Source organism: Agelaius tricolor, unplaced genomic scaffold (assembly GCF_023055355.1).
Source record: "Agelaius tricolor isolate 1412-34295 unplaced genomic scaffold, bAgeTri1.0.p SCAF_9, whole genome shotgun sequence".
NCBI classification, from domain to species: domain Eukaryota; kingdom Metazoa; phylum Chordata; class Aves; order Passeriformes; family Icteridae; genus Agelaius; species Agelaius tricolor.
The window spans coordinates 15,239,030-15,262,523 of record NW_027269269.1 but is presented as its reverse complement, the minus strand read 5'-3'; the positions used below and the strand labels follow the sequence as shown (position 1 = coordinate 15,262,523).

Genomic DNA, 23,494 nt, shown 5'->3' with positions numbered 1-23,494 from the left:
ATAATAAAAGGAGAGGTCCTAGTTTGGTTGCTTAAGTCAAGAATTACACACAGAATGAGGAGTATCAGTATAGACAACCTCATGAAAACTCTGAGCTTCATTCATGGCAGCAGGAACTTCCTGGCTTCTCCTAGCTCCTAGCACCATCCAGGAGCAGCAACCAAAGCACTTCTGTTACTGCACCAGACCTTCATCCTGTCAGCCTCAGGGCAGCTTAAAGCAAATTCTGTCAATCTTAAAGCTGCTTAGGGTAATGTTTTCAGAGTGACTTAGCAAATCAAAGTCTAATCTTCATTGAAAGTCTACAAAACCCTGTCTCAGATGTGCTTAATTTACCTTTAAAAATGGGATGCAGGAACTTCTGATGTTACCTTTAATCCTGCTTTTGAGCACATGTGAGCCTGGGTTCCCAGGGAGGAGGGTGTGGATAATGCAATGGAGTGAATGAGGAATTGCAGGGAGCTCAGTGCAGTGTGCAGGGAGTTGTGGGAAAACAAACCTAATTTTTTGTTTCACAGAGAGAAGATAATAATTTTAGTGTCATCCTCTTGCAGCTTTGTTTCAAAAATGTTAAAATAGATTCTGCTGCTCTTAAATGTTTTGAGTAATGGTGGTCAATCAGCACTTTTATAGTCAGAGTACATTTCTAAAGAAAATTGACAACCAGACACACAGTGAGACCAACAAATCTAATAATTAAGAAGAAGTAACAGTCACATTGTTTTGACACTGATGAGGTGACACCAAAGACCATTATTTTAATTTTTAATTTTTGTTTGTTTCTGCTTTTGAATATTCTGGCATCTTATTTTCAAGCTTTTTTTCTGTGAAGATCATACACTAGTGAAAACTGATGTTGAATTATTCATTTGACTCAAGAAGATGGAGATTTATAGAAAATACCATCTACTAGAAAACATTCTACCCAATCACAGAATAAAACTTCACAGGATAAATCTCTTTGTGGTAAGTGTTGACAGACAGGAGTTCAAGGAATCCACTGGCTGACCAAATAGAATTGGCTGACCAAATAAAACATCTCATAGTTGCTGCTCTTCCAGGCAAACTTTCTCTGTTACTTCTGTTACAGTTTAAACAATTTCAGTTGAGTTCACCTCAGGCCTGTGGCATTGATTTTTCTAGAGTTCCACCTTAAAAATCTGACATCTTTAGAGATTTAATGTTTGGCCTGATGAAGCAGAAGTTATGTAGAGACATCTGACCTTTGTATCATAAAAATTCATCTTTAGATTTCAACTGCATTTGGACTTTTGCAAAATTACTCTTCTTCAAAAGTCATCCTTTAAAAGAGACAAAGTTAAACCCAGAAATTAATTGCATTGCTTCCAAATGAAGTCTATTCTAAAACCCAAATAAAGGACTCATTCTATAGGCAACCTCTTCCTGCTGATTGAGTGAACTCTTAATGAGTTCCTCAAGTTTTGACCTAGACACGAAAGGTATCTATGACTTCTCAAACAGCTGCATTCAGCAGAGTTTATGGATTTAGTACATTTCTCCACATTAGGCAGGTTAATTAATTTCCATAATAATTTTCGGTGGTTTTCTACAATATAGCTCCTGTTTGAATGGGGTTTCTCATTATCTCAGCAGAACCTACTCAGTCAACACAATAACAATGGAAATCCAAACTGTGACTCTTTCACTGTCAAAGGACAGCATTAAGGCCAAGCAGAAACCATTAGTGAGAAAGAGCTGTTGCAAACAAATATCTTGACTTTTCTTTCCATAATGCCCTCTCCCCTCAGACCAGCCAATGTTCTATCTCATTAATACTTTCTCTGAGTTTTGTTTGTCTGCACTTTTTCACAGCTAGAGAACAATCTTTTTTCCAATAGCAGTTTCTAAAGGCTGGAGTACAAACAGATTTATTATGATATTAACAAATTATTATGATATATTATGATTCATTATGTTACGAGCACCTCCATGATCAAAAAGTCTGTAGAGTTCCTCACCTCTTGCAACAGAAGTAAGTCAGAATATTCAGATTGACAAGGCTCCAATGTTGATTTATCAGGAGAAAAGAAAAAAAATAATCCATTTTGCTGACAAAATTGTCTGAATTGTGGATGGTGGGATGTTTTCTAGTAGTAGAGGCATTGTGCTTAGTCTATCTGTTACAAGTCTTTCTGTCATCATTATGTTCAAATTGTACAAATCATAAATGTAGATCATTTTTTCATAGGAAGGCTTTGTCTTACTTAACTTCTGCACATGTCTAATATCCTTTTCCAAAAAAAAAAAAAAAGAAACCATCTTATATCTGACTGGTAATAATAATTATGTTACCAGTGGGGTTCCTTCTGTGTGCTGAAAAATTCCTTTTGATTATAAAACAGTGGAAGCACAATTAATTATGTGGTTAGCCTGGCCACAATGGAATTTTAAAAGCTGCCAACAGACTTGGGTCATGATTAGGTCTAAGAGAAAGCAAATGCAAGCTAGAGGGTATCTGAGAAAACAACCTAAAAAAACCCAACTACCCAAAGCAGATCTTCAAGTTCTCTTGCAATAGTTAGAACTGCTGCAGACCAATTACAAAAAAATTTCTAAATCCAGTGCATTTTTGCAGTGTATTCTCTCATGGTAGGAAGACACATTTGGGTGCAAGGAGGTATGGGGGTAGCTACAGGCAGTGCTAACAGAGTCATAATTTTCCCTTTCAGTTTCATTGTCTTTGAAAGAAACACCTGGTTTTATTTTATGTTTTATTTTATTTTATTTTATTTTTTCCTGGGGGAAAAAAATCCCTAAATTAATATTCTCAGACAGCAAATAAGTTACTACGAGAGAGAATGACTTTTTGGTTCCTGTGTCAATCCATGCAACCCACAGGTTGCAATTTCAGGTGAATTACCCAGTAGTTTAGAGTATTCCTGATTTGACATCCAGCCACATTTCCTTTCTGGATATGGATAATGTCACAACACAAAAATCTGTGTTGAGAAACCGCACTTGATGCCTCAGAGAAAAACCAGAGATGCAGTCAGGCAGCAGCTTCGCCTAGTCTGTATGGGGAGGAAAAGATCAAACCAAATAATAAAACAGATTTCACATCATTTTGGTGCATAATGCACAGGCCAGGTCAAAGTCAGTCAAAACTTAGCCCATTTCTTTAGAAGAAACTGCTAAGTACAAACCTGGCATATGTTTTGAGTTTGCTGTGAAATCTGCATCTCACGCACAAGACTCAGGGGTGCTGAAGAAGCCTTCCAGAATCAACTACAGATCTCCTCTGGAGTTTATCAAAATAGCATGTTCAGACCCAAGGTGATCTCCGTGTTTTAAAGGAAACCTCAAAGGTGAGGATCTGGACTACATTGAGTCCAGTGCAGATGTATTTAAAAGCTTCTGTGTACCACAGATGAAACTGGCTGCCAGATTTTCCTAGTCAGTAAATTATGGTAAGGTAAGCATATGCTCACACCTTGGTTTTAGATGTTTGCAAGCAGAAGGGGGAATTCTGTTTGGGTCTTTTATGCCCCGTAAAATGCCGAACAAAATGTATGTTCTTTGAAAGGACTTCCCCTTGTGCCAGCACAAGAGAAAGCATGAAGCAATTTCACTTTCTCAAGCCACCTTACAAATCCTGCTGGGAGGGGTTAAAGCCAGGCATACCTGGGAGTAATATTATTTCTGTCCATGTCCACAACTGAAAGACTGAAGTGTCAGTCCTTGCTCACTGTGAGATATTTTGCCTCTAACATAGTACGTTGTATTATGTTGAGTAGCAAGACCATGAAAGTGCAACATGTTGGTTTGATACTTCTGAAAATGTTGACTTACATTTTTCTGTACAAATTTTGAAGAACCCATTTCCTGCGCAGAATATGAGCACTTGCTAAAAACTGAAAAAAAGCCTGTCGGCAACATAGAGATTGGCTCATAAGAGCTGACATTAAGCATCATGCTTGGATTTCCAAAATGAGCAGAATATTCCCCAAGGACAAATGGCAGTCCTTTTTCCTGATAAACATCATAAAGAAATATATCCCTCTTCTTCATGAAATTTTTTTGGAACTAACTGCTGCTGTCTCAAATCCTTTTTCATTGAGATCCATGACATAACTCTGCCAAATTCCCACTAGGAGGAAAAGAATAAGGAATTACTTGGACTGAATGGAGAAATTGCTGAATGAAGTAAAGTAATATGATAGCAAGTGGAAAAGGCCTGCACACAAATGTGCATTGGGATTTGCTGCAGTGGAGGTGCCTTAGGAGCAGCTGTGCTAACACCCTGAACTGCACATTGACTGGGAGCATGCCCCACGTCTCTGGGCCAAAACCTGCCCTCTTACTAATTTAAAGGCATTTCCTTATCCTGTTACTACATGCCCTTGTAAAAAGTCCCTCTCCAGCTTACTTGTAGTCTCTAAGCTGGAAGATCATAATAGTTTCCTTGGAGCCTTCTCCAGGCTGAGCAACCACAATTCTCTCAGCCTGTGTTCATAGCAGAGGTGCCCCAGATCTCTGATTATCTTTGTGACCTCCTCTGGACTCACTCCAGCAGGTCTACATCCTTCTGCTGGGGGTCCACAGTGGACACAGCCCCTGCCGACCTTATGTGCATCCAAACTGTTGCTGGTAATGGGCCCTGATCAGTGCTAACTTCCAAAAGGGAGCCTGGCAACCGTGTCGTACTGCTGCACTGTCATGACTGATTTTGGTAACCCAAACTGCCAGTACTGTCCCTCTCAGCCTGACAAGGTGGAGGGGATGGGCGTCATGAAGAGTCACAACATCATTAAGATAGGGAAAAAAAAAAGAAAAAAATAAAGTAAAGGCAGGGGGAGGGGAATGAAAGTAAAAAAGTAAAAGAAAAATAAGGCAAAGAAAAGGAAAAAGCAGGAATCATGGTATCTATGAGTGACAGGTCAAACATTCAGACATATTTTGTTAAAACTACATTATTGTAGTATACTCCTAACAAAAGCTGTTCTTCCCAACAGTCCCCCCAGTCCACCCTCTCAGCAGAGGTGACAATGTATGACGATTATCTTTTGCACAGAGGCTATTGCAGCAGCCTCCAGTCTCAGCAAGCAGCATCTCAGAGCTTCCCAAACCTCCCAAGGAGGGAGAAACCTTTTTTGTATGCTCTACACATAGGATTTACCAGTTCAGCTTCTCCAGATGGAAACAGAGCAGGGAGGAAAAGCTTGAAAGTCTTTATTGGTTAGCCAGTATGTGAAAGTTTAACCCTTTTAATAGCATCTTAATTGCCTTGCAATGGCTGCTTCGATCAGAGAGCCGCTGTGCTCTCTGTTGTAGCTATAGCAATGAATTACATTAGCGTTTCTTTCATCTTCTTCTAATTTTTTCTTCAAGCTGAGCCTGCAAGTGGGTGGAAATGCATTTATTACTGAGTGCAGAAAAGACAGCTATGAAGCTTGGGGTCTGATTCTGACTATGATGCTGAGTTACTGTCTAAAACCAGGCAAATGATTAAACCTCTCTGCACTGGATTTCCCCATCTGTAAAAAAAGAATAGGGCAGGGGGTAGGATAGATGTGGTGAATGAGGAGAATAACATCTATCTCCCTTAGGATGATGCTATAAAATCTGATGTCCGAGAATCCCTGTTCAAAGAGAGAAATATCCTTTAGTGGTGCATATGCAGATATGCTGGCAGATCACAGGAGAGTTAGGACTATTTACAGCAGCTGAAAATCTCTCTTGCTAAATGTTGTTGTCGTTTCATAATCAAGTGAATAGCAAAGAGCCGTCTGTAAATTTATGTGCAAACTCCCATCTGTGCCAGAAGAAGAAGAAGAAGTAATTTCAGAGATGCAAATAAAGCTGTCACCTGAACTGTACGAAATTACTGGCCATTGATAGAGGAGTGGAAGATTTTGGGATTTTGCACTGAATATATAGAAGCATTCAGTAAAATACATTCCTGTGTTGTAAATGCAGGTATATCCCTTGCTTTGTCAGGAAGATTGTGAAGACTACTAACAGTGGTGTTTACAGCATTAGCTGAGGAAGCTAAGAAGTTTCTCTGTTAAATTCCCTTTTTTGCTAAGGGCTTAGCAAGATCACTTAGTCTTTCTGTACCCTATTTTTTTATGTTACAAATGCTGGTGACAATATAACATCGTGGATGTCAATAGGTTGTAATATATGGGATTGCATTAGGAATTTATTTTCTATTCTGTTACTGCTAATATATTTTCTTTGTCAAACATTTATTCCTCTAGCTGCAAGAATAGGTGTCATTAGGAATAGAAATTTACTGCACAAGGCAGCTTAGCTTTCAAAAATGCCTCAAATAATGAAGTATTTATGCTAAGTGGAAGAAAAAAAAAGATACCCCAGTTTTGGTCGCCTTCATGCCATGTAGACACCTCACTGCATGTTAGGCAGTATATTATAGCTTGGGGAAGTCAGTATTTTAATTCCAAACAATTTTTGAGCAATGAATTTCAATGCTGTTGTGAAATGCTTGTCTCATATTTTACGGTGATGTGGCTGCCTAAAAATGATTAAGAAGCACCTAAGCACAAAAATAAAACCTGTTAGGTTCTGTCCAAATTGCTGCTGGGATTAGTCTAGTATAATGATCACTTCTGAAGTCTGGAATAATATCAGGGGAGCAAGCCTCACATATTCTTAAATATTTGTCATAGCCAGCTTCTTCTAAATGTTTGCACCTCCTGCTTCACTTCTCAGGTCTTTATTTTCTATAAACATGAGGCTTTCACCAAGCCTTTCATGGCAGTACTTGGCATTTGAATGACACTTTTCACTTTCAAGATATTAAACAATTTTCCTTAAACTAAGGCAAGAACTGAGAACTGAGAAAAAAATAAGTGTTCATGAAACTTTGGTGCATATACCTGATGCTTTTGATACTCACACCAATTCCTGTTGCTGTTTTTGTAATAAGGGAACTAAGCTGACCAAATCATTATTTCATCACATCTGTTAAACTGGTTTGTAGCAAGCTCTGTTACCTGTTCCAGTATTTTATCCACATCTCATAGTAGTCACTGGGTTTAGTGTATTTGTAACTTCAAAATGCATTCTCTATCCTGTGTAACCCAGGGTTCTGTTTGTGAAATGCACTGTCTAGAAGATACTGAACAGTGCTTTAAGAGCACTTTTATAAGTTCTGAAGAAAAAAAAGAAGTTGTTAGTTGTGAGTTCGAGACTGTTAGATTAATGTCATTAAAATGTTGTAAGGTTATTGAGATTTTTATTCTTTAATACTGCAGTAAAAGACACTAAAAATTATTTAAAGCTCAGTACTGTGAAGAACTGCCCAAGCAACCCATGAATAAGCAGCCTCAGCCAGATGAAAGCATGTAGTCATATTAGCAAGTACAGAAAGCTCACTAGCTCTGCTGAGCAGCCCCTCCACTATCTGCAATATTGTGCTGTGTTTTGGGGAGACACCTCTAATTCATCACAGAGAGAGAGAGGCACTGTGACATGTTTTCCTGGTTTAGACCCTCTGGATGATTTTAATAACCCTGTTTCTATTAAACATCTCATTTTGGAAGAGTACTTGTCTGGTCCTGATCATGCTGATCCTCCTCTAGCTGAAATGATGGTGCTCATCTCTCAGAGAGGGCTGCTAGGTGCTCTGTGCAAGTGTAGGTTTCTTGTTGGACTGTGTTCCTTATGTCTTCCTCTCAACTCATAATATTCAGCAAAGGTGCTACTACTTTTTAACTTTTCTTCTGATATTCTCCCTGGCATGACAGAACCTATCTAAGGTGTCTAACATACCCCTTAGTGTGTTATCCTGGTGAAGAAGCTTGCACAAAACAACTAGACTTTGCTGAGAGCTCACCTTGGCTCTGATGAAAGTTTCAGTGCTTGCAGATGGTATCCTGTAAGACTTGGATGTCATTGTCTAAAAACATGAAAGGGCAAAGAAGAAAAGGCATCTTTCTCTGTCTGTTCTGCCCAGTTCCTTTACCAAACAAGAGGTCTGGCTACATTCATTTTGTGTCACTTCAGTTGACACTCAACAGATGCAGAGGTGTTATTTTTATATACATCTTCAAAACCAAGCCAAAATAGTGCAGAACTGTGTGGTGTTCATCAGGTAGAAAATTAGAAATGACATGTCAGTCTCTTAAAGGGACTAGATTTTGCAACCCAAACTGCCCTCTTAGCCTGAGGTCGTGGGGATGAGTGTGCCCAGCTCTCTCTATAGCCCAAAGTAGTCAACAATGCCTGGAGTAAAGATCTCCACATACTTCATAGCTGGGCCAACAGCCAACCAGCAAAAGTATGTTTTCCAGAGCCAGAAATGTTATCAAAGGTGTAAGCTCAAATACAGCTGTTACCAAGACCTGGGTCTTAATTTGAAATATTTAGGAAAGATCACTGAAGTCAGCTCTCATGTAATTTTCATTTGCTAATGGAGTAATCAACATCTGTAGAGCATCAGCTACAAAATCTTTCATTCAATGAAAAGTGTGCTCAAAAAGTCTCTTGTCTGAGATCTGTAATCTCATTTTAATTAGCAATGCACATGATTACTCCAATCAAAGCAAGTCAGAGGCAAACATTGCCATCTGCATTCATCGTTAACATCAGCCAGCACGATGACAGACTCATTTTAAGTCAATATGTGGGCTCTGAGGTGCAAATGTCTGTTCAAGGACAAAGAATATTGTCCTACTTTCTACTCCTTAACTTTTGAAACACAACCTTCATTTTAGAACTTGCTGAATATGGAGCATTTCCAGTTTGGCATCGGGGAATGTTTTGCATCAGGGATGTGAGAATCCATGTAAGAGGGACTTATTCCCTCTTACAGAAGATATTGTCCCTTGTTTTGAATGACTTAATTATGCCTGGAATCGGGATTGTATGATGTCTGCCCAGTATAGAGCATGGCCAACTGTCTGGTTAGGGGTTTTGAGCTGTTGAACAGCGTCCATGGCAAGATGCACAATTAATCCATGAATTTTTAAGACTATTCAATACGTTGGTAAAACTCTGATCACTGCCTGCTGCCGAGGGCAAAATCCATCCAACACAGGATAATGTGTTGTGTGCCTGTTTGTATATGCACTACCAATTCCAGGGATCTGGTGTGATCACTTGGTTAAGAAGAGGTGTCTAATGACACTTAACTGCTTCTGGATTTATGAGCTGCTTCATCAGATGTCCTCACAGGAGGCTGTACTTGAGAAGCAGCAGATGACCTAGTACCAGTAAGAGTCCTTTATGAATGTAAATATTTAATAAGATATGGTCAGGTTTTTAAAAATAACTTTTCCACTGCTAAGCCATTAAATTTTTCCAAAGGATACTTGCATTCCAAGAACATTTACGAAAAAAGGAACAAGCATAAGTAAACTTATGGATTATGTAAAATTCAGCAGTCTTCATCCTCAAAGGGAATTATCTGGGCATTTCTGAAGATGTTAGTACATGACTTTAAACTCTTTAAAAGAAGACATATTTCAAGTAGCATTTTCCCTCCTCCTGAACCAGATTTGCCATGCACAGTTGGTGCATATGAGAGCTTTAAATTATTTTGGTTGCATAGTCACAATTTTGATAACTTATTTTAAAGTTTTCCACCTTATGAGAAGTAGCTTTGAGTGGTTTATATCTACCCATAAAACTGCTACAATCATTCTTTGTAATTACAGTAAAATGCACAGCAATTAATTACATCAAATCCTTCTCACAAAAGTGTTTACCGGTGAAAAGATTGCCATGGCTTTCTTTCTGACAATGAAAGAATAGGAATTATTAGACACTTCTTGGGATTTAACTGATGTAACACTTCTGCAGCCAGGATTATGATCATATTATTTTCCCTATAGGAAATAAGCATCAGTTCTTGACAGGTATGATCTTTAAACAATATTTTACACGTGAAAAATATTCCCAAGTATTTTTTTGTGTACAAAACCAAGGTCTGGATTTTTAGCTAGGTAACTCCAGTGAGTGACCTGCACTTGCTGGGATTCGTGTGCAGGGTCTTGCTCTCAGAAAGAGGGATACATTTACCCTGGTGCAGGTGCCAGGCATAGGACTGGAAAGCATAGGCTGAAATTGGTATCAGATTTTACCATTAATTTTCTCTTACAGGAAAAAGAAAAAAAAAAGGCTTCTGTAAAGACTAACTTCACAGTGGAAAGAGTTTTCCTCTGAGTAGGACCTTTCCCCTTGGAAAAGGTTACCTGTGACATAAGATATGATTAATTGCTCAGATGTAAATGTACCCAGACTGATATAATCACCTGCCTTCAAATCTTTGTTTGCTTTCACAGAGCCATGTTTGACTATGACAAGAGCAAAGACAGTGGCCTCCCAAGCCAAGGACTGAGTTTCAAGTATGGAGACATCCTTCACGTCATCAACGCCTCCGATGATGAATGGTGGCAGGCAAGGAGGGTCACTCTGGAGGGGGACAGTGAGGAGATGGGAGTTATACCCAGCAAGAGGAGGTGAGTGCTGCCTCCTCCTTCTTACCTCCTTGGCCATCATCTCAAAATATTTCCTTTTTTTTTTTTTTTTTTTTGCAAAGATGGGGTGCATCAATCTACTGAAAAACTGGGGGCAGTAAAGGAAAATCCTAAAGGTATTTCAAGAGTTGAAAGACACAGTTTTTGCTGTGAGATTTAAAGCATTCAGGCTGTTTATAACTGTACTGAAAAGAAACTCAGAAGGTGATTCAATAACTAGTAACTTCATGAAGAAAAGGGAAAAGAAGGAGAGATTGCCATCTACTAAATAGCTTTAGTAAAAAAAAGGAATAACCAGAACCCGAGTCTGGGAATTCGCTCTGAATTTGAAGTGGAGCACATGTTTTAATGTCAGGGTGATTAGCCATTGCATCAAACTGCTGAAGGATGTAATGAATGGCTTGACATTTTCAAATCAAGACTGTATGTCTTTCTTTTGAGAGGGTAATAGCATTAAACTTCTCAGCCTGTGTGATGTGAAATATGGTGCTAAATTATATAATGGTCATCTTTGGCTTCAAAGTCTGTTAATTTAATCTCTGCCTCCCTGGAAACTGATGGATAACCAATATCACAGTAAATTTTTCATATAATGTAAATGAAGGCACTTTCATCTGCTCTCCAAGCTAAATCTGAATCTTTTGTGTCTGTGATGGATTCGTGGTGACTGTCAGAGAGAGAACAGATATCTGAATCTCTCTCATTGTTTGTATTGTTTATTCTGCCTAGATGCTTTTGTAAAATTGGCCACAAGTCTCTGATAGTATCAGAACTAGCACACAAAGCAGTATTACCTCCTGGCTCTGTTGATAGTTGCTATAAAAAGGTCAAGAACTGAAAGGGTAGGAGGAAAATTAAATCCGTCAAAACGTATTACATTTCTCTTTTGCAGCAATGCCGTCATACTGAGTATAAACTTTCCATTGCTAGCTATTTCAGCTTTGGCACTAGTGTAAAAATGATCATGACCATTTTTTTATAGAGGAGAAATGGGATGCTTGGTCCTCCCTTGAGCATCTGCTGCTGTTTCAAGAGAATTGGCCAAGGTACTAATAGAGCTCAAGGTACTCATTGTTCTAAATCATGTAAAAGTAAACTAAAAGGCCATCAAATACCTTGTTGACATGAGCCCTGAAAAATCATTAATTTCTCTAATGAGCATATTGGAATAGCATCCACACCTGGTTTCTCAGTGAAGAGCCATTTTGGTGTTGTGTAATAGACAGAAATAAAAGGCTAGGTCATAAGGTTAGGTTATAAGTTTCAAGATGGAAAATGTGCCCATTAACCAGACTTAATCTCTGGATACTGAAAAAGGAATACTTGCCTGCTATTCATTGCTACAGTAAATACTGCTGTAATTACATGATTGGATTGTACATGGGAGGAGAGGAGAGTTTATTTAATGCGATGGTAAGTAAGCTCACTCCTGTGTGGTGTCTACTATGAAAAGGTGCAAAAAGCACCATGTCATACATATTAAAACAACTACAGAGGGGAAAAAAGACAAAGCTAATTAAGATGTGGAATTGTATATCCTGTAAAGTAGAAAGGTGGTGTGTGCCTAAAGCTTATTGGGTTACCCACACAGTGGTGTTTTCAAGGACAAAAGATAGAGGTTCTCTAGTCAAGGTCAGACACATAAGAGAGCCTAGGAATAAGATGTGGCTTAGGAAACACTGGGAGAAAACAGAATAAATTAAAAAAAGAAAAAAAAAAAGACTGTATGAAAATAGATTGGTTAAAACCTAAAAATAAGAGTCTTGAATTTTAAAAGATTCAGGTACAGTTACCATGCTCTCCACTTGGCATACTTATTCTTCACTAGTGAAGCTGAGTGGCCTGGAAAAATGAATGGCATCTGATTTTCTGTCTGCATGAATGTAATGATACACCTGAGCTGGAGTGGGAGGAGGTTGCTGTTATTTTATAAAAGGTTTCAGTTGTACAATATTTTTTTCCAGTGCACTGAAAAGTGAGGACTGTTTCCTTTCGGTGGGTTCTGCATGATTCCTGAGTGCCTGAGACTGATGTGCTCTTGCCAGCACCTTCTGCAGTCATTTACACCACCTAAGGGGAGGATGAGCAATCAGTGCACATAGGGCTGAGTTACAGAGAGTAAAGCTAATCACACTCACCAGATTGTGCTAATTCAGAGTTCAATTTCCTCTGCAGGTGTGGGTTATTGACTGTAAGAGGATTAATCTAAAACAGAGTACTCCTGGAATTCATTTGACCAAATATAGGCAGCTACAGCATAGAAATCCTCATTTAAGCTGTTGGCTCCAGGATGCCATGTCTCCTGTAGTTTATATGGGATTATTTCTATAAGCAATGCATTGTATATAATACAGCATATGTTATATCTAGTAGTAAAACATTGTGATAGAAAGAAAGGAAGGAAGGAAAATAAGAACATCTGTAGGTGTTGTTTGGGCTTGTCCTGCAAGCTAAAGTGGCCATGATGATGTAAATTGAAGAATTTTATATTTGTCTTATAGTTTTCAATCCCCAATTAATTTCTGTTCTCTTTTTTTGTGTCTTGGGTGCTTCAGGGGGTTATGCTGGGAAGGGTTTTCTTTTGTGTTTAGATTCCTTTTTCTGCTTGTGGAATGCTATCCTGTGGTACTGTAACTTTATTTTTTGCACTTTTCGTCAGTGAGAGGCTATACAGATCCAGGTTGAGTCTTTTAGCTGTCTGCTTTACTTCTGTCCTACTTCCCTTGACTTCTGTCCAGCAACAACTAAGATACAATTCCTGCACTTCCCATAAGTGAAATCATTATGTTATAGCTCTGAAAGCCAGTGACCACTTCAATTTTATATATATATATATAGATATATAGATATAGATATAAAATTTTTCTTTTATATTTTACAGGAGAGCCCATCATACAATGACATTTTAGCATGAGCTAATTAGAGAAAGGGGGAATGATTAATCAAGACTCCTTACTCTTTTTCTCCTCTATGACTTATGTGCTATACCAGCAAAAAAATATCATAATTTAGAATTATAGGGGAGCTGCCACTCATTAGTCTCTCCCAGTTTTTGGATACATTACCTCTTAGTGATTTGATAGAGTTTGAATGCTTTTTTGTCATTAGATTTCAGTGCTTCTGACAACGTGTGGATTTGTTGCCTTATTTATGGTTAAATTGCCAAGTCAGGCTTTAAGAGAGAGTTTTGGAGGGCAACATTGCAGCTGTGTTGGAGGCGTGTTACTGAAAGAAGCAGCCCAAAAAAGTCAGGGTGGCCCCAAGTTTCTCCACTGATACATGCAAGGGCTAAGTCTCATGGAGCAGTGAGCCAATGACCTCTGTGGAGATTCAATAAAATTAAATTCTAAGTATCCTGTGGTTCTTAAATAGAGTTGCAACCATTTCTACACCTGAAAACATTTTGTTCATTTGTCAGTGTGTATTTATTGTCTGACTATAGCTGTTGTTCTCCACCACAGGTCTGCATAGCTAGTTGGGTAGAAACCAAGCGCAGTGACATAGTTGGTGTGGTATTACATCGTGTTGGTGTTGGGAAGCACAGGACTTCAGCACAAGAGGCTGCAAACCACTTCACTTGTGGTTTAACCATCACCAAATAGTTATTACATAGTATTAATTAATCAACATTTCAGGCCAAATTTCTCTTGGTTCCACATCTGCCCAAAAGATTTATCCAAGCTATGTTTAAGGTGACAGCGCAATTATATCAGGCAGGGTCTCCAAGGTGAGGGGACATAACCACCAGCCCTGTACCAATGTCTCAGGCAGCCTGCAGTATTGCCTGGGCACTATGGCTACATGTGTGAAGTGCTCCTTTATCATCAAAAATTGCTATTTATACTAGAATGACCAACAGAATTAGATTTACACTATATTTTTTTTACATTTAGATAGATTGATATATAGATAGATTGGTTTAGATTAGAGTTTCCGCTCTGTGCTTTTGATCATGAGAATTTTTATTTGCCTCATTGCCCTTCTCATTATCCATTAAAAAAAAATCAACTTCCTATAAAAGAGCAGCAGCAAGCTGAGCAGCCCATGTCCAAGATTCCCTCCCTATGGAAACACTCACATTAGTTAAAGGGAATTTAAAAAATGCATTAAACCAATTTGCATATATAAGAGAGCATTTCATTCCTAGACAGATGCAGTAATTCAATAGTAAATAGATTTTAATTTGCTGTAGCATTGATTTTACACCTCCAGCTCTTTTCACTTTTTCCTTGCTGAGTCTCTGCACAGGGACAAGCTCATACATTGCAAACCCTCCACAACAGCAACCTCCCACCTCATGAATGTCAAGCCTCAGTATTTTCTGTGGTGTGAGTATATCTGCCTGACTCGAGTCCGTGGGTCTGGAGTGCAGCCTGAGATTTCACACAGATTGCCCCAGAATGGCTGAGCATAAATTCTCACCACTTTTACTACTGCTCCCTCTGCAGCCAGTGAGGATTTGGCCTTAAAACCCTGAAATAATTACACTAATCTTTCTGTTGTCCTTCAGATGTGCAGTCACAAAACTGCTGTCAGACTGGACATCATTCTAAGATACCCATTTTCAGGTAGTTTAAGTGCCTCTGACTGCCAAATGTTATGCAACTTGTATCTCTGTTATTACCAGCTGTAATAATACCAGCCTGATACTTGTGTTCTCAAATTGACAACATTCTCCCCACAAGTACATGTAGCCATGCTCTTCTTTCAGGGCATAGTGGGGGGAAAGGTACATAAAACTCAGTGTTTCACAAACATTTAAGGACAAGGAACAAGAGGTTTTCCCAGCACAGAAGTCCCTGTGGGTGAAAAGCCAACTTAAATTTGTTGTTCTGCTCAGCTTGGCAGAAGGGCATGTTTATCCACTCAAACGATTTTTATTTTTAGTGGTTCCTGTAAATCATCTACCTTTCTAAATAGTGCTTAACATTTTAATCCTTAGATGATAAAACTTTTTAACATCAGCTAAGCTTTGTCTAAAAAATTTGTCTGTCTATACTCAGTAATCTGATTGGAAAAATTTAATATGGAATGAAACTTTTATGTATGTGTAAGTATAAACTTCTTCCTGTGCTCTTGCAATGATGTGAAACTTGTGTGCTGTTGGAAAACAGCTGTTAGCTTTTAAACAGAATAAAGTTGTGCTACAATTTCATGAGAAGTCATTTCCTAATGTCATTAGGTCTCCGCTTCATAAATATTGAGCAGGTGCTGAGCTGTTTTCTATAAGCAAGCCACTGCAGATGGAGAGCTGATCCAGAGCACATTCTCTCCTGCTGAAAAATGCATGTTTGGTGCAAAAATGCCACTTCAGGAAAGCTCTAAAATAATTTTGAGAATGGGAATCTCTTGGTAAACTCAATCTCACATCTTGCAGAGAATGGAAGCAATAAAAAGCTATGAACTGAGACTACATATTTGAATTATAAATAGTGCATACATATTTTCACTTTTCTTTCACTTGATAGGCAGGCAAAACAAATATAGTGCAGGTGACCTGGAAATGGTGAAGCAAGACAAGAGACATAGCAAAGTTTTTCAAGTTTCCAGTTTACATTGCTTTCTTGTATTTCCTAACTCTCCTCGCTACAGTACTCATGCTGGATTTGGAAACAACTTTCATCCTGCAAAACACCTCAGTGCTGAATATGTACAAATTAGGCTACTGTTACCATTTTATTTCATTGTAAAAACAAGTTTGCAATTTGCATCTGTGTTCTACATAACCATGAATGCTGTTATTGAAGATTAAAGCATTTCTCACTTCATATTCTACCTCACCACTGTGAAGACTGATTAGTGCTTTTAGGAAGGCACTGACAAAACTCCCAGTGGTGCAGCAGTGTGTGATCACAGTTCATGTCTTGTTGAGTTATACTTGTTTTTTTCTTGTTTATAGCATTTATGAAGGACTGAAAGTTTCATTTTGAAAAATCCCATAAGCCCTTTTTCAACAGCTATGTATGCCCAGAAAGACAAAAGCAGATAGACGTTGCATTGTAGTGAGTGTTGCATCCTATTAATAAGATTAATAAGTTCCTCAGAAGAGGAAGAAGAGAACAGTATCCTAAAGAACTCAAATCCTGAGCTTACTAGTGAGGGAACATGGAAAGTTGAAGTATATTTCCAATGTACTGCTCCACTTCCCTAGCTTTACGTGACAAGAAGAGAATGAATCCTGACCATTTCTGAAATAAAAAAGGCCAAGAGGTATCTACCACCAGGAATGTTTTTAAGAGAAAGTGAGTATATAGATATACTCCAACTGTCCCAGATCTCACATGATCTTAGGTAATTTCCTTGTACACAGCAGTGTTTCTGTACTCAGCTATACTTGGAGAGTGGGTGGGAAAATGGAGGTGAAATCCCCATAAGTTGTGCTAGGGTGATGCTGTTTCCACACAGAACTCAGAGCTTTTCAGCTCCAGTCATGTTTGTATGTTGGATGTAGGTTTCTTTGAACATTTCTTGAAACCTCTTTGAGTTTCAGTGACCCCTCAGGCACTTTTGAAAATGGGACTGAGCCATTAAGTTGTTCTGGAAATCATAGCCATGCTTCCTTATCCCTTAGATATAACTCTATCAGGCAAATACATAATTAGAAAGGGTCATGGCAGCAATGTGTACATCAAGCAAGTCAGAGTTGCAAGTCGGGGCCCTGCAAATCTGGGAGATAGGAATCCTCCCCTTCACTTCATGTTTTTGCACAAATCCCCATAATCCTGCTTTGTCCAGCAGTGGTTATAGAAAATTGGTGACCATCTTAAGTGAAACATTCCTTTCTTAAGTTTTTTCAGCCGATGGATCAAAATGTTCGAATGATGGTCAGCTGCTGTCAACTAAACCAATGTAAGGAATTTACACCCATCTGCTGTTTAGACATTCACAGTGTCAGCTGCTGCAAATAACTCTTTGGACCTAAACTCTTTCCTTCTTGGGGAAAAAAAGACAGTCAAGTTTATTTTTCCTTAAATATAAAAACTACAAGCCTGCAAAAAAGTGGTAAAAATGTTTGAATTAGTGTTCCTTTAACAAGTGCCTTTTCTAAGAGCTAGATCAACAAATCTAAAAGAACACAGATTCAAAACTTTGTATCTTCACCAGTTTAGTTCCCTTTTTAGCCCTGTCTATGGCAAAAATGTCCCAGTAGCTCAGATGAGAAATTCTAACATCTTAGTTCACTGAAGATCTGCACCCTGACCATTTCAACAAAGACTATATCTTTGGAGAACCAAAGCTAAATTCCACAAGTTCTCCAGAGCACACAAAACTAAAGCTTTTCAGAAATTTAGGTTAATTCCGTCAGGAAAATGAGAGGTAAACACCAGAGCAACCCACTACCACAATGCAAATTCCAGACCAAAGACATAAAGGCAATAGAGCACCTGAGCTGAAGAACTTAAAGATTATGTTATAAATTGGGCAAACCTATTTATTTTGTCCTTGCCTTTTTCTAACAGCTGACCCATTTTACTGACGGTTCAGGCAGCAACAGTAACGTAGTCAGCCTGAGACACAGAACATTTCAGCTTGTAATTTTACATTTCAGCTAAATTATAAGTAACTGAGAACAGTTTTATTGTGGAAGGTGTCACACAAATGATAATGGGAGGCAACATTGCGTGCCACCCTTACTACAGTGCCAGATGATGGAATGTTTGGAACATTCAGTAGGCATGCTGAGCATATATGAACACTGTTGTTATGTTTGCCTGAAGGACTCAGTTACATTACCTAAAACTTCTCAGAGCAATGCAAAACGTTTCTGCTGCTCCTCATCTGTCTGCTATGCCTCTAGAAAGCAGTGATGCCTCCACAACTGCTAAAGCAATTATGACAAACTTCATAAATAAGATTCACTCTTCAGGATTAATTTCCAATTTTTTTTATGCAGTGAATAAGAAATTAAGTTAAAAGCAGATGTTTTAGGAAGTTAGGCAGGGCTGGAATGAGTTTAAATGTTAATATAGATTAATAAGTACAATATTGTGTTCATTTGTGCTAATTATTTCCTCAGAAGGCATCCATCCTATTTAGGCAATTACACAGCCTTAAGTCTTCATTTCTTTCCAGTACTACCAAGGGACTTCATCTGCTAGCTCAAGTCTGAACTGTTCATGTGTTTTTAATAACATAGATTTAGTTTGAAAGATGCACTTGAGCTGTTTCCATGTGAATATTCCACACTTACAGAGAAATGCATTAAATCTAAATTTAAACTGTAGCTATAGTAACCAACATTCACTGTGTTTCAGGAGGGCGTATATAAGCCTACTCAGACAGAAGGAAACATGTTGTGTTAATTATCATTCTATCAAAACTCTAGAGTTTGTATTTTGGAAAATAATTATCAGAAATTATGAATTCCTACTACCCAGGCTTAGAAAGCAAGAGATTTGCAGGCATGTATTCTGATGTCTCATAAGCTAGCTTTGCAGGATTCGATGGAGATTTCCTAGAGCAATCCCCAGCCATAGCAAATAGGGTTAGTGTTTCACTTTCAGGTAGATGATCAGATTTTTTACTTGAGCCTGTCAATCATAGATTCTGTAGATGATTTTGCAAAGGTAGGTAACATCGCTTTTACAGTAATGTCCATATTAATCAACGTGAGTAAGGACATGTCCTCGTTTCATTCCTCTGACCATAGAACTCTAAAATGTTGCCTGATTTTTGAACAGCTTAAATCAGAGAGAATAAATCTGTCCCCAGCATGCTTTTCCCAGACTCCCATGTCTGTGGAGAGGCAGTGCTGTTCTGCTGGTGTAGGGCATCCAAAACTCTTCAAACCCAGTCCTGCATTTGCCAGAAGACTGCTGCCTGGCTGAGGAAGTGACCTCTCCTTTTCAGTGGATGAAATTCACTTTAAATGTTTACTTAAGTATGTGTAGTAAGCTGCCAATGGTCTTGGGAGAGCAGGTTGAAATATCTCATACAAAATGCTGCTAAAATCAATGTGTGTTTCTTCATTTGTGTTTTCTTTTCCCCAGAGTTGAAAGAAAGGAGCGTGCACGTTTGAAGACGGTGAAATTCAACGCGAAACCCGGTGTAATTGATGCAAAAGGGGTATGTAGATACTGAAACCTTTTTAAATTGCACTTTACAATTGTTTTATCCAGAGTAGAAAAGATTTTACCAACATAAGGAATATTTAGGTTGTTGCAGCCAAAACCTGCAGTATAGTGAAATGTAGATCAGAGATTACTGTGATATAGTCTTTGGAATAATTAAATATTCTTTTTATAATAATACTGAATGACAGTGCCTCCTAAGGGGAAGATACAAAGAAAATAAAGAGCATTTCATGATAGCTGTGATTTTATTTAAATGATGGATAGAGAAGAAAAGACTTTAAAAATGAATGCAGATGGATAGCAGTTTAATGAAATAGCACCAGAAGTGTAAATTCCCTGGCTTCAAAGGCTGTTAAATCACAAACCAAAGGTTGTAAATTAAGGATAGAAAAAATTAGGTTTTGGGTGTTCTTCATTGACAGTTGTGACAGACATTGAACACAGGTGTGTTTCACACCAGACACCATGGCCAAACAACACAAAACGTGCAAGTTCCGTTCCAGCAGCGCTGCCTGGACAGAGCAGGGCTCCTGCTGCTGCCCCTTCACAGAGCTGCTTTATTGTGCCCAGGTCGGCAGTCTCCTTAGCCTGATGCCTACTATCCTGTCTGGTGCCATCTGGCTGGCAAGTATCACAGCAGGAGAAATGCCCACAGCCCTGGCTCTTGAGGTATATTTATCTGCTGAAGTGTAGCTTGCTGTTGTAGCACTAGTGAATACTTGACATTTGCAGGGATTTATTTTTGAAACCCATCCAGTTGGCATGTTTGGAATTTACAACTGAGGGCTTCTGTGAGCAAACTAGGAGACAGATATTCAGCAGCCATGAGGGGAAAGTCCTGCTTGGCTGCAGAAAACAGAGCAGGGCCAAAACTGTGTGATGAGTGAACATGACCATAGGTAGGTGCTAGCATGGGAAATGACCAAGTGGTTCAGCAGGTCCCTTCCAGACCTGCTGTTGCTGTGATCTTCTGCCTAGTTTGATATTCTCATTCTTAATCTTTTCTTCCTTCAGCTTCCCTTCATAATGGTAATACTAAAAATTCCCTTATTCTGTCTTTTCAGACCAATTAGCAGGGTAAGAAATTCCTCTTCCCATGGACACAGAGTTCCTAGCACAGGGGTTCTTAAGTCTACATGCCAGCAAAATAGTATTTCACACTTGAAAATACTTCCCTGTTACTGCTCTACATAACAATTCCTGAATTCAATGCAAATGCAAAATTATTGCTTGAATATTGACTGAAATATTGTTGAATAGTGACTGAAACAAGTTTTCCAGACTTACGAGGCACATGGAACTGTACATTACTTGCACTTGCAGATAACTCAGTAAAGAATACATAATAAAATGCACTTAGAAAAGAATAATTCATCTCATACCATTTCTTTAGAAGTCAAAATTTCATTTTATAGTTTGAAATGACCATTCTCTGCAACCCTATGTATTAATGTTGCCACTTATTTTGAGAGATAATAAGTTTTATATTGCCAATAAGAAGAAATCACTTCTTAAATGTCTATTTCCCATATATAAACAAAGCTGCAGGAGAATAATTCATTCATATAGCTAATGATCCCTTTTCAAGTGATTCTGTCAAGAATTTAATTACTCTTGATTCCCCAAATTATTTTTCCATTTTTGTCATCAGTGTATCATTAATCTTCCAGCCACTCAACATCAATGTTTGATTCAGTGTTTAGGAAATTGTGTAATTACAGGGCAAGACCAGTGTAGCCTTTTGGGACCAAACCTTCCAGATGAAATGAGATATTCAAGTACACACATATGTATGTGGATTGAAAGTGTCACTATTTCCATTTGGTCTTTCAGTGTCCAAAAAGTAGTGGTGTAAAATGTCTAAGAGTCCACACTTTACATTTTTACTTTTTTTTCAGCTTTGGAAGAAATTTAGCCCAGGTAAGCAGGGCTGCAGTAGGCTAGGAAAATTATTTTGTTTCAAAATCAAATGAAATTTCAAAATTCCAATACGAATGAGCATATGTGGGTCTGTGGCTTCTTTGGCTCATACATTCATGACTGTGGGCAAGTGTAAATGTCTTAGTTTACTCTAAAGATGAAACTGAGAGAAATCTTTTAATGAAATACTTCTAAATTTGGCCAGGAGATGTGCATGGAAGCATTTTAAAAATAATTAAAAAAAAAAGAAAACAAAACAAACAAAAAAACCCCTTAACTGAATACCGAGAGTCCTTGGGAGTTTTGGACAGGTAAAGGTGTACCTTACTTCTGTTTTACCTGAATCATCTCACTAGCCCCTCCATTGTAGAAGCAATGTTCAAGAGCTAATACGCACAGCAAAGGTTTCCTGAAACAATACCAAAATGTCTTTGATATAACTATGATTTTAAAGTAGAAACTGCCTAGTTATTCTATGGGTTTATAAAGTCTTATGCATTTTCATCACTTTGGCCTCATTTTTAATCCCATATCTGGAGATAAGATGCAAAGAAAGTGTTACAGATAGGGTGACATTTGTAGTTGATCAGCTCCTTGTGGTCTCACTAAAAAAGGTGTTTAAGAATGCTCAGCAATATAGTTGACAAACCTGTTTGTAGGAAGAGTTAAAGGATAATCTTTCTAAAGGCCCAAATTTCCTCTTTTTCAGGCCAAACTTGTATGTTACTTCATCTATAAAATTAATTCAACCCTTTTAAAAATGTGGTTTAGAATATTTATATTACTTTAGATTTGTTTCATTGGACTCCTCCAATCCATGCCTTATGAAATTAAAGTCTACAAAAGCAGGATGGATACAGAAACAGGGAATGTGAATCAAAATTAGGGAGCTCTAGGGAAACCTTCTGGTCTCAAGTTTAAATAAGGCCACAGATAGTACCTTTGCATGCAATGCATAATTAAATTCCCATGCTCATTATTACAGGATATTGCATAAAAAATAAGTAAGTTGAAAAAGAACTAGGTAGGTTAGCAAGTAGCAAAATTAATGACAACTTTAAAACTTTTGTCAAGTAACTCAGAATATATTAATTGTTAATTTCAAGAAGAGATGTTATAAAATGGAAAGGATCATATTACTTCTACTTTTCCTTTTAAACATCTGTTACTGGACAGTGCCAAAAAGCTACTTGGCTAACTCTCTAGCTTAACCCAATAGGGCTACTTTTCTTTCATGTTCTGTTTATTCTGACCCAGAGAAATTTATTTGTTCAGGCTCAGGGACATCACCAGGATCCAGGCCCCATTAACACTTTTAAAGATATCAGACCAGTTAGAGATGGTATCATCTATGTAGTAAGGAAAAGAATACAAAAGCAGTTATAAACAGTTTCATTTCACCAAGCAAAGAATATGCTTCTGTTGTGTTGACCAAGTTCAGCCTCTATCTTCATTCTTATAATTGTTGTCATGAACTTCAGCATTTTTTCTAATTGTCACTGAAGGTGGCTGGTACATCAAATCCACCACTACACTGCTTTGCTTCCCTAGAGCCACTCTCTGCTGCAGCAAAGGACAGGGTTTCCAGGACACTGGAGATGTTAAAAATTTTATATATATATATATGAAGAGAATTTATGATCTCCTAAGCATTTGCTTTCTCAGTCTTTGGGGCTCACTGGTCTATGGATAATCAGTGGAAAATGGAGCAGCCCAAAGGTTTATGTCTGATATTTTTGCTGGAGGAAGCCAAAGAAGTTATGTAAGCACAAACTTCATTAAAGAGTATGTTTTATGCTATGTTGAACTCAAGATCATATCTCAAGTATCTTCTGATGCTCACCTTTGCACTAAAAGGAGAGCATGTGAGTAGCTGTGACCAGGGTTATGTATCTACCAAAACAGCATACTGAGCTCTTGGTAATTCTCTTTACCACAGGCTTCAGACTGACCAAAAATATCCTTTCCTTTTCTAATCCTAAAACCCACAGTTGTTGAGGGCTTTTTGGATTTTTTAGTGAATCAAACAGAGTGTCA

General features: G+C 38.2%; 1 protein-coding gene across 30 annotated transcripts in view; it reads left to right on the top strand.

Annotated features, from left to right (window-relative positions):
- DLG2 (discs large MAGUK scaffold protein 2) overlaps positions 1–23,494 on the top strand; it is a 982,781-nt gene that overhangs the window by 921,503 nt on the left and 37,784 nt on the right. For all 30 annotated transcript variants that reach the window (XM_071432840.1, XM_071432845.1, XM_071432843.1 and 27 more), the window contains 2 exons: positions 10,269–10,445; positions 19,454–19,529. In XM_071432840.1, the coding sequence (XP_071288941.1) occupies positions 10,269–10,445; positions 19,454–19,529 (253 nt within the window). The remainder of the gene's footprint in view (positions 1–10,268; positions 10,446–19,453; positions 19,530–23,494) is intronic.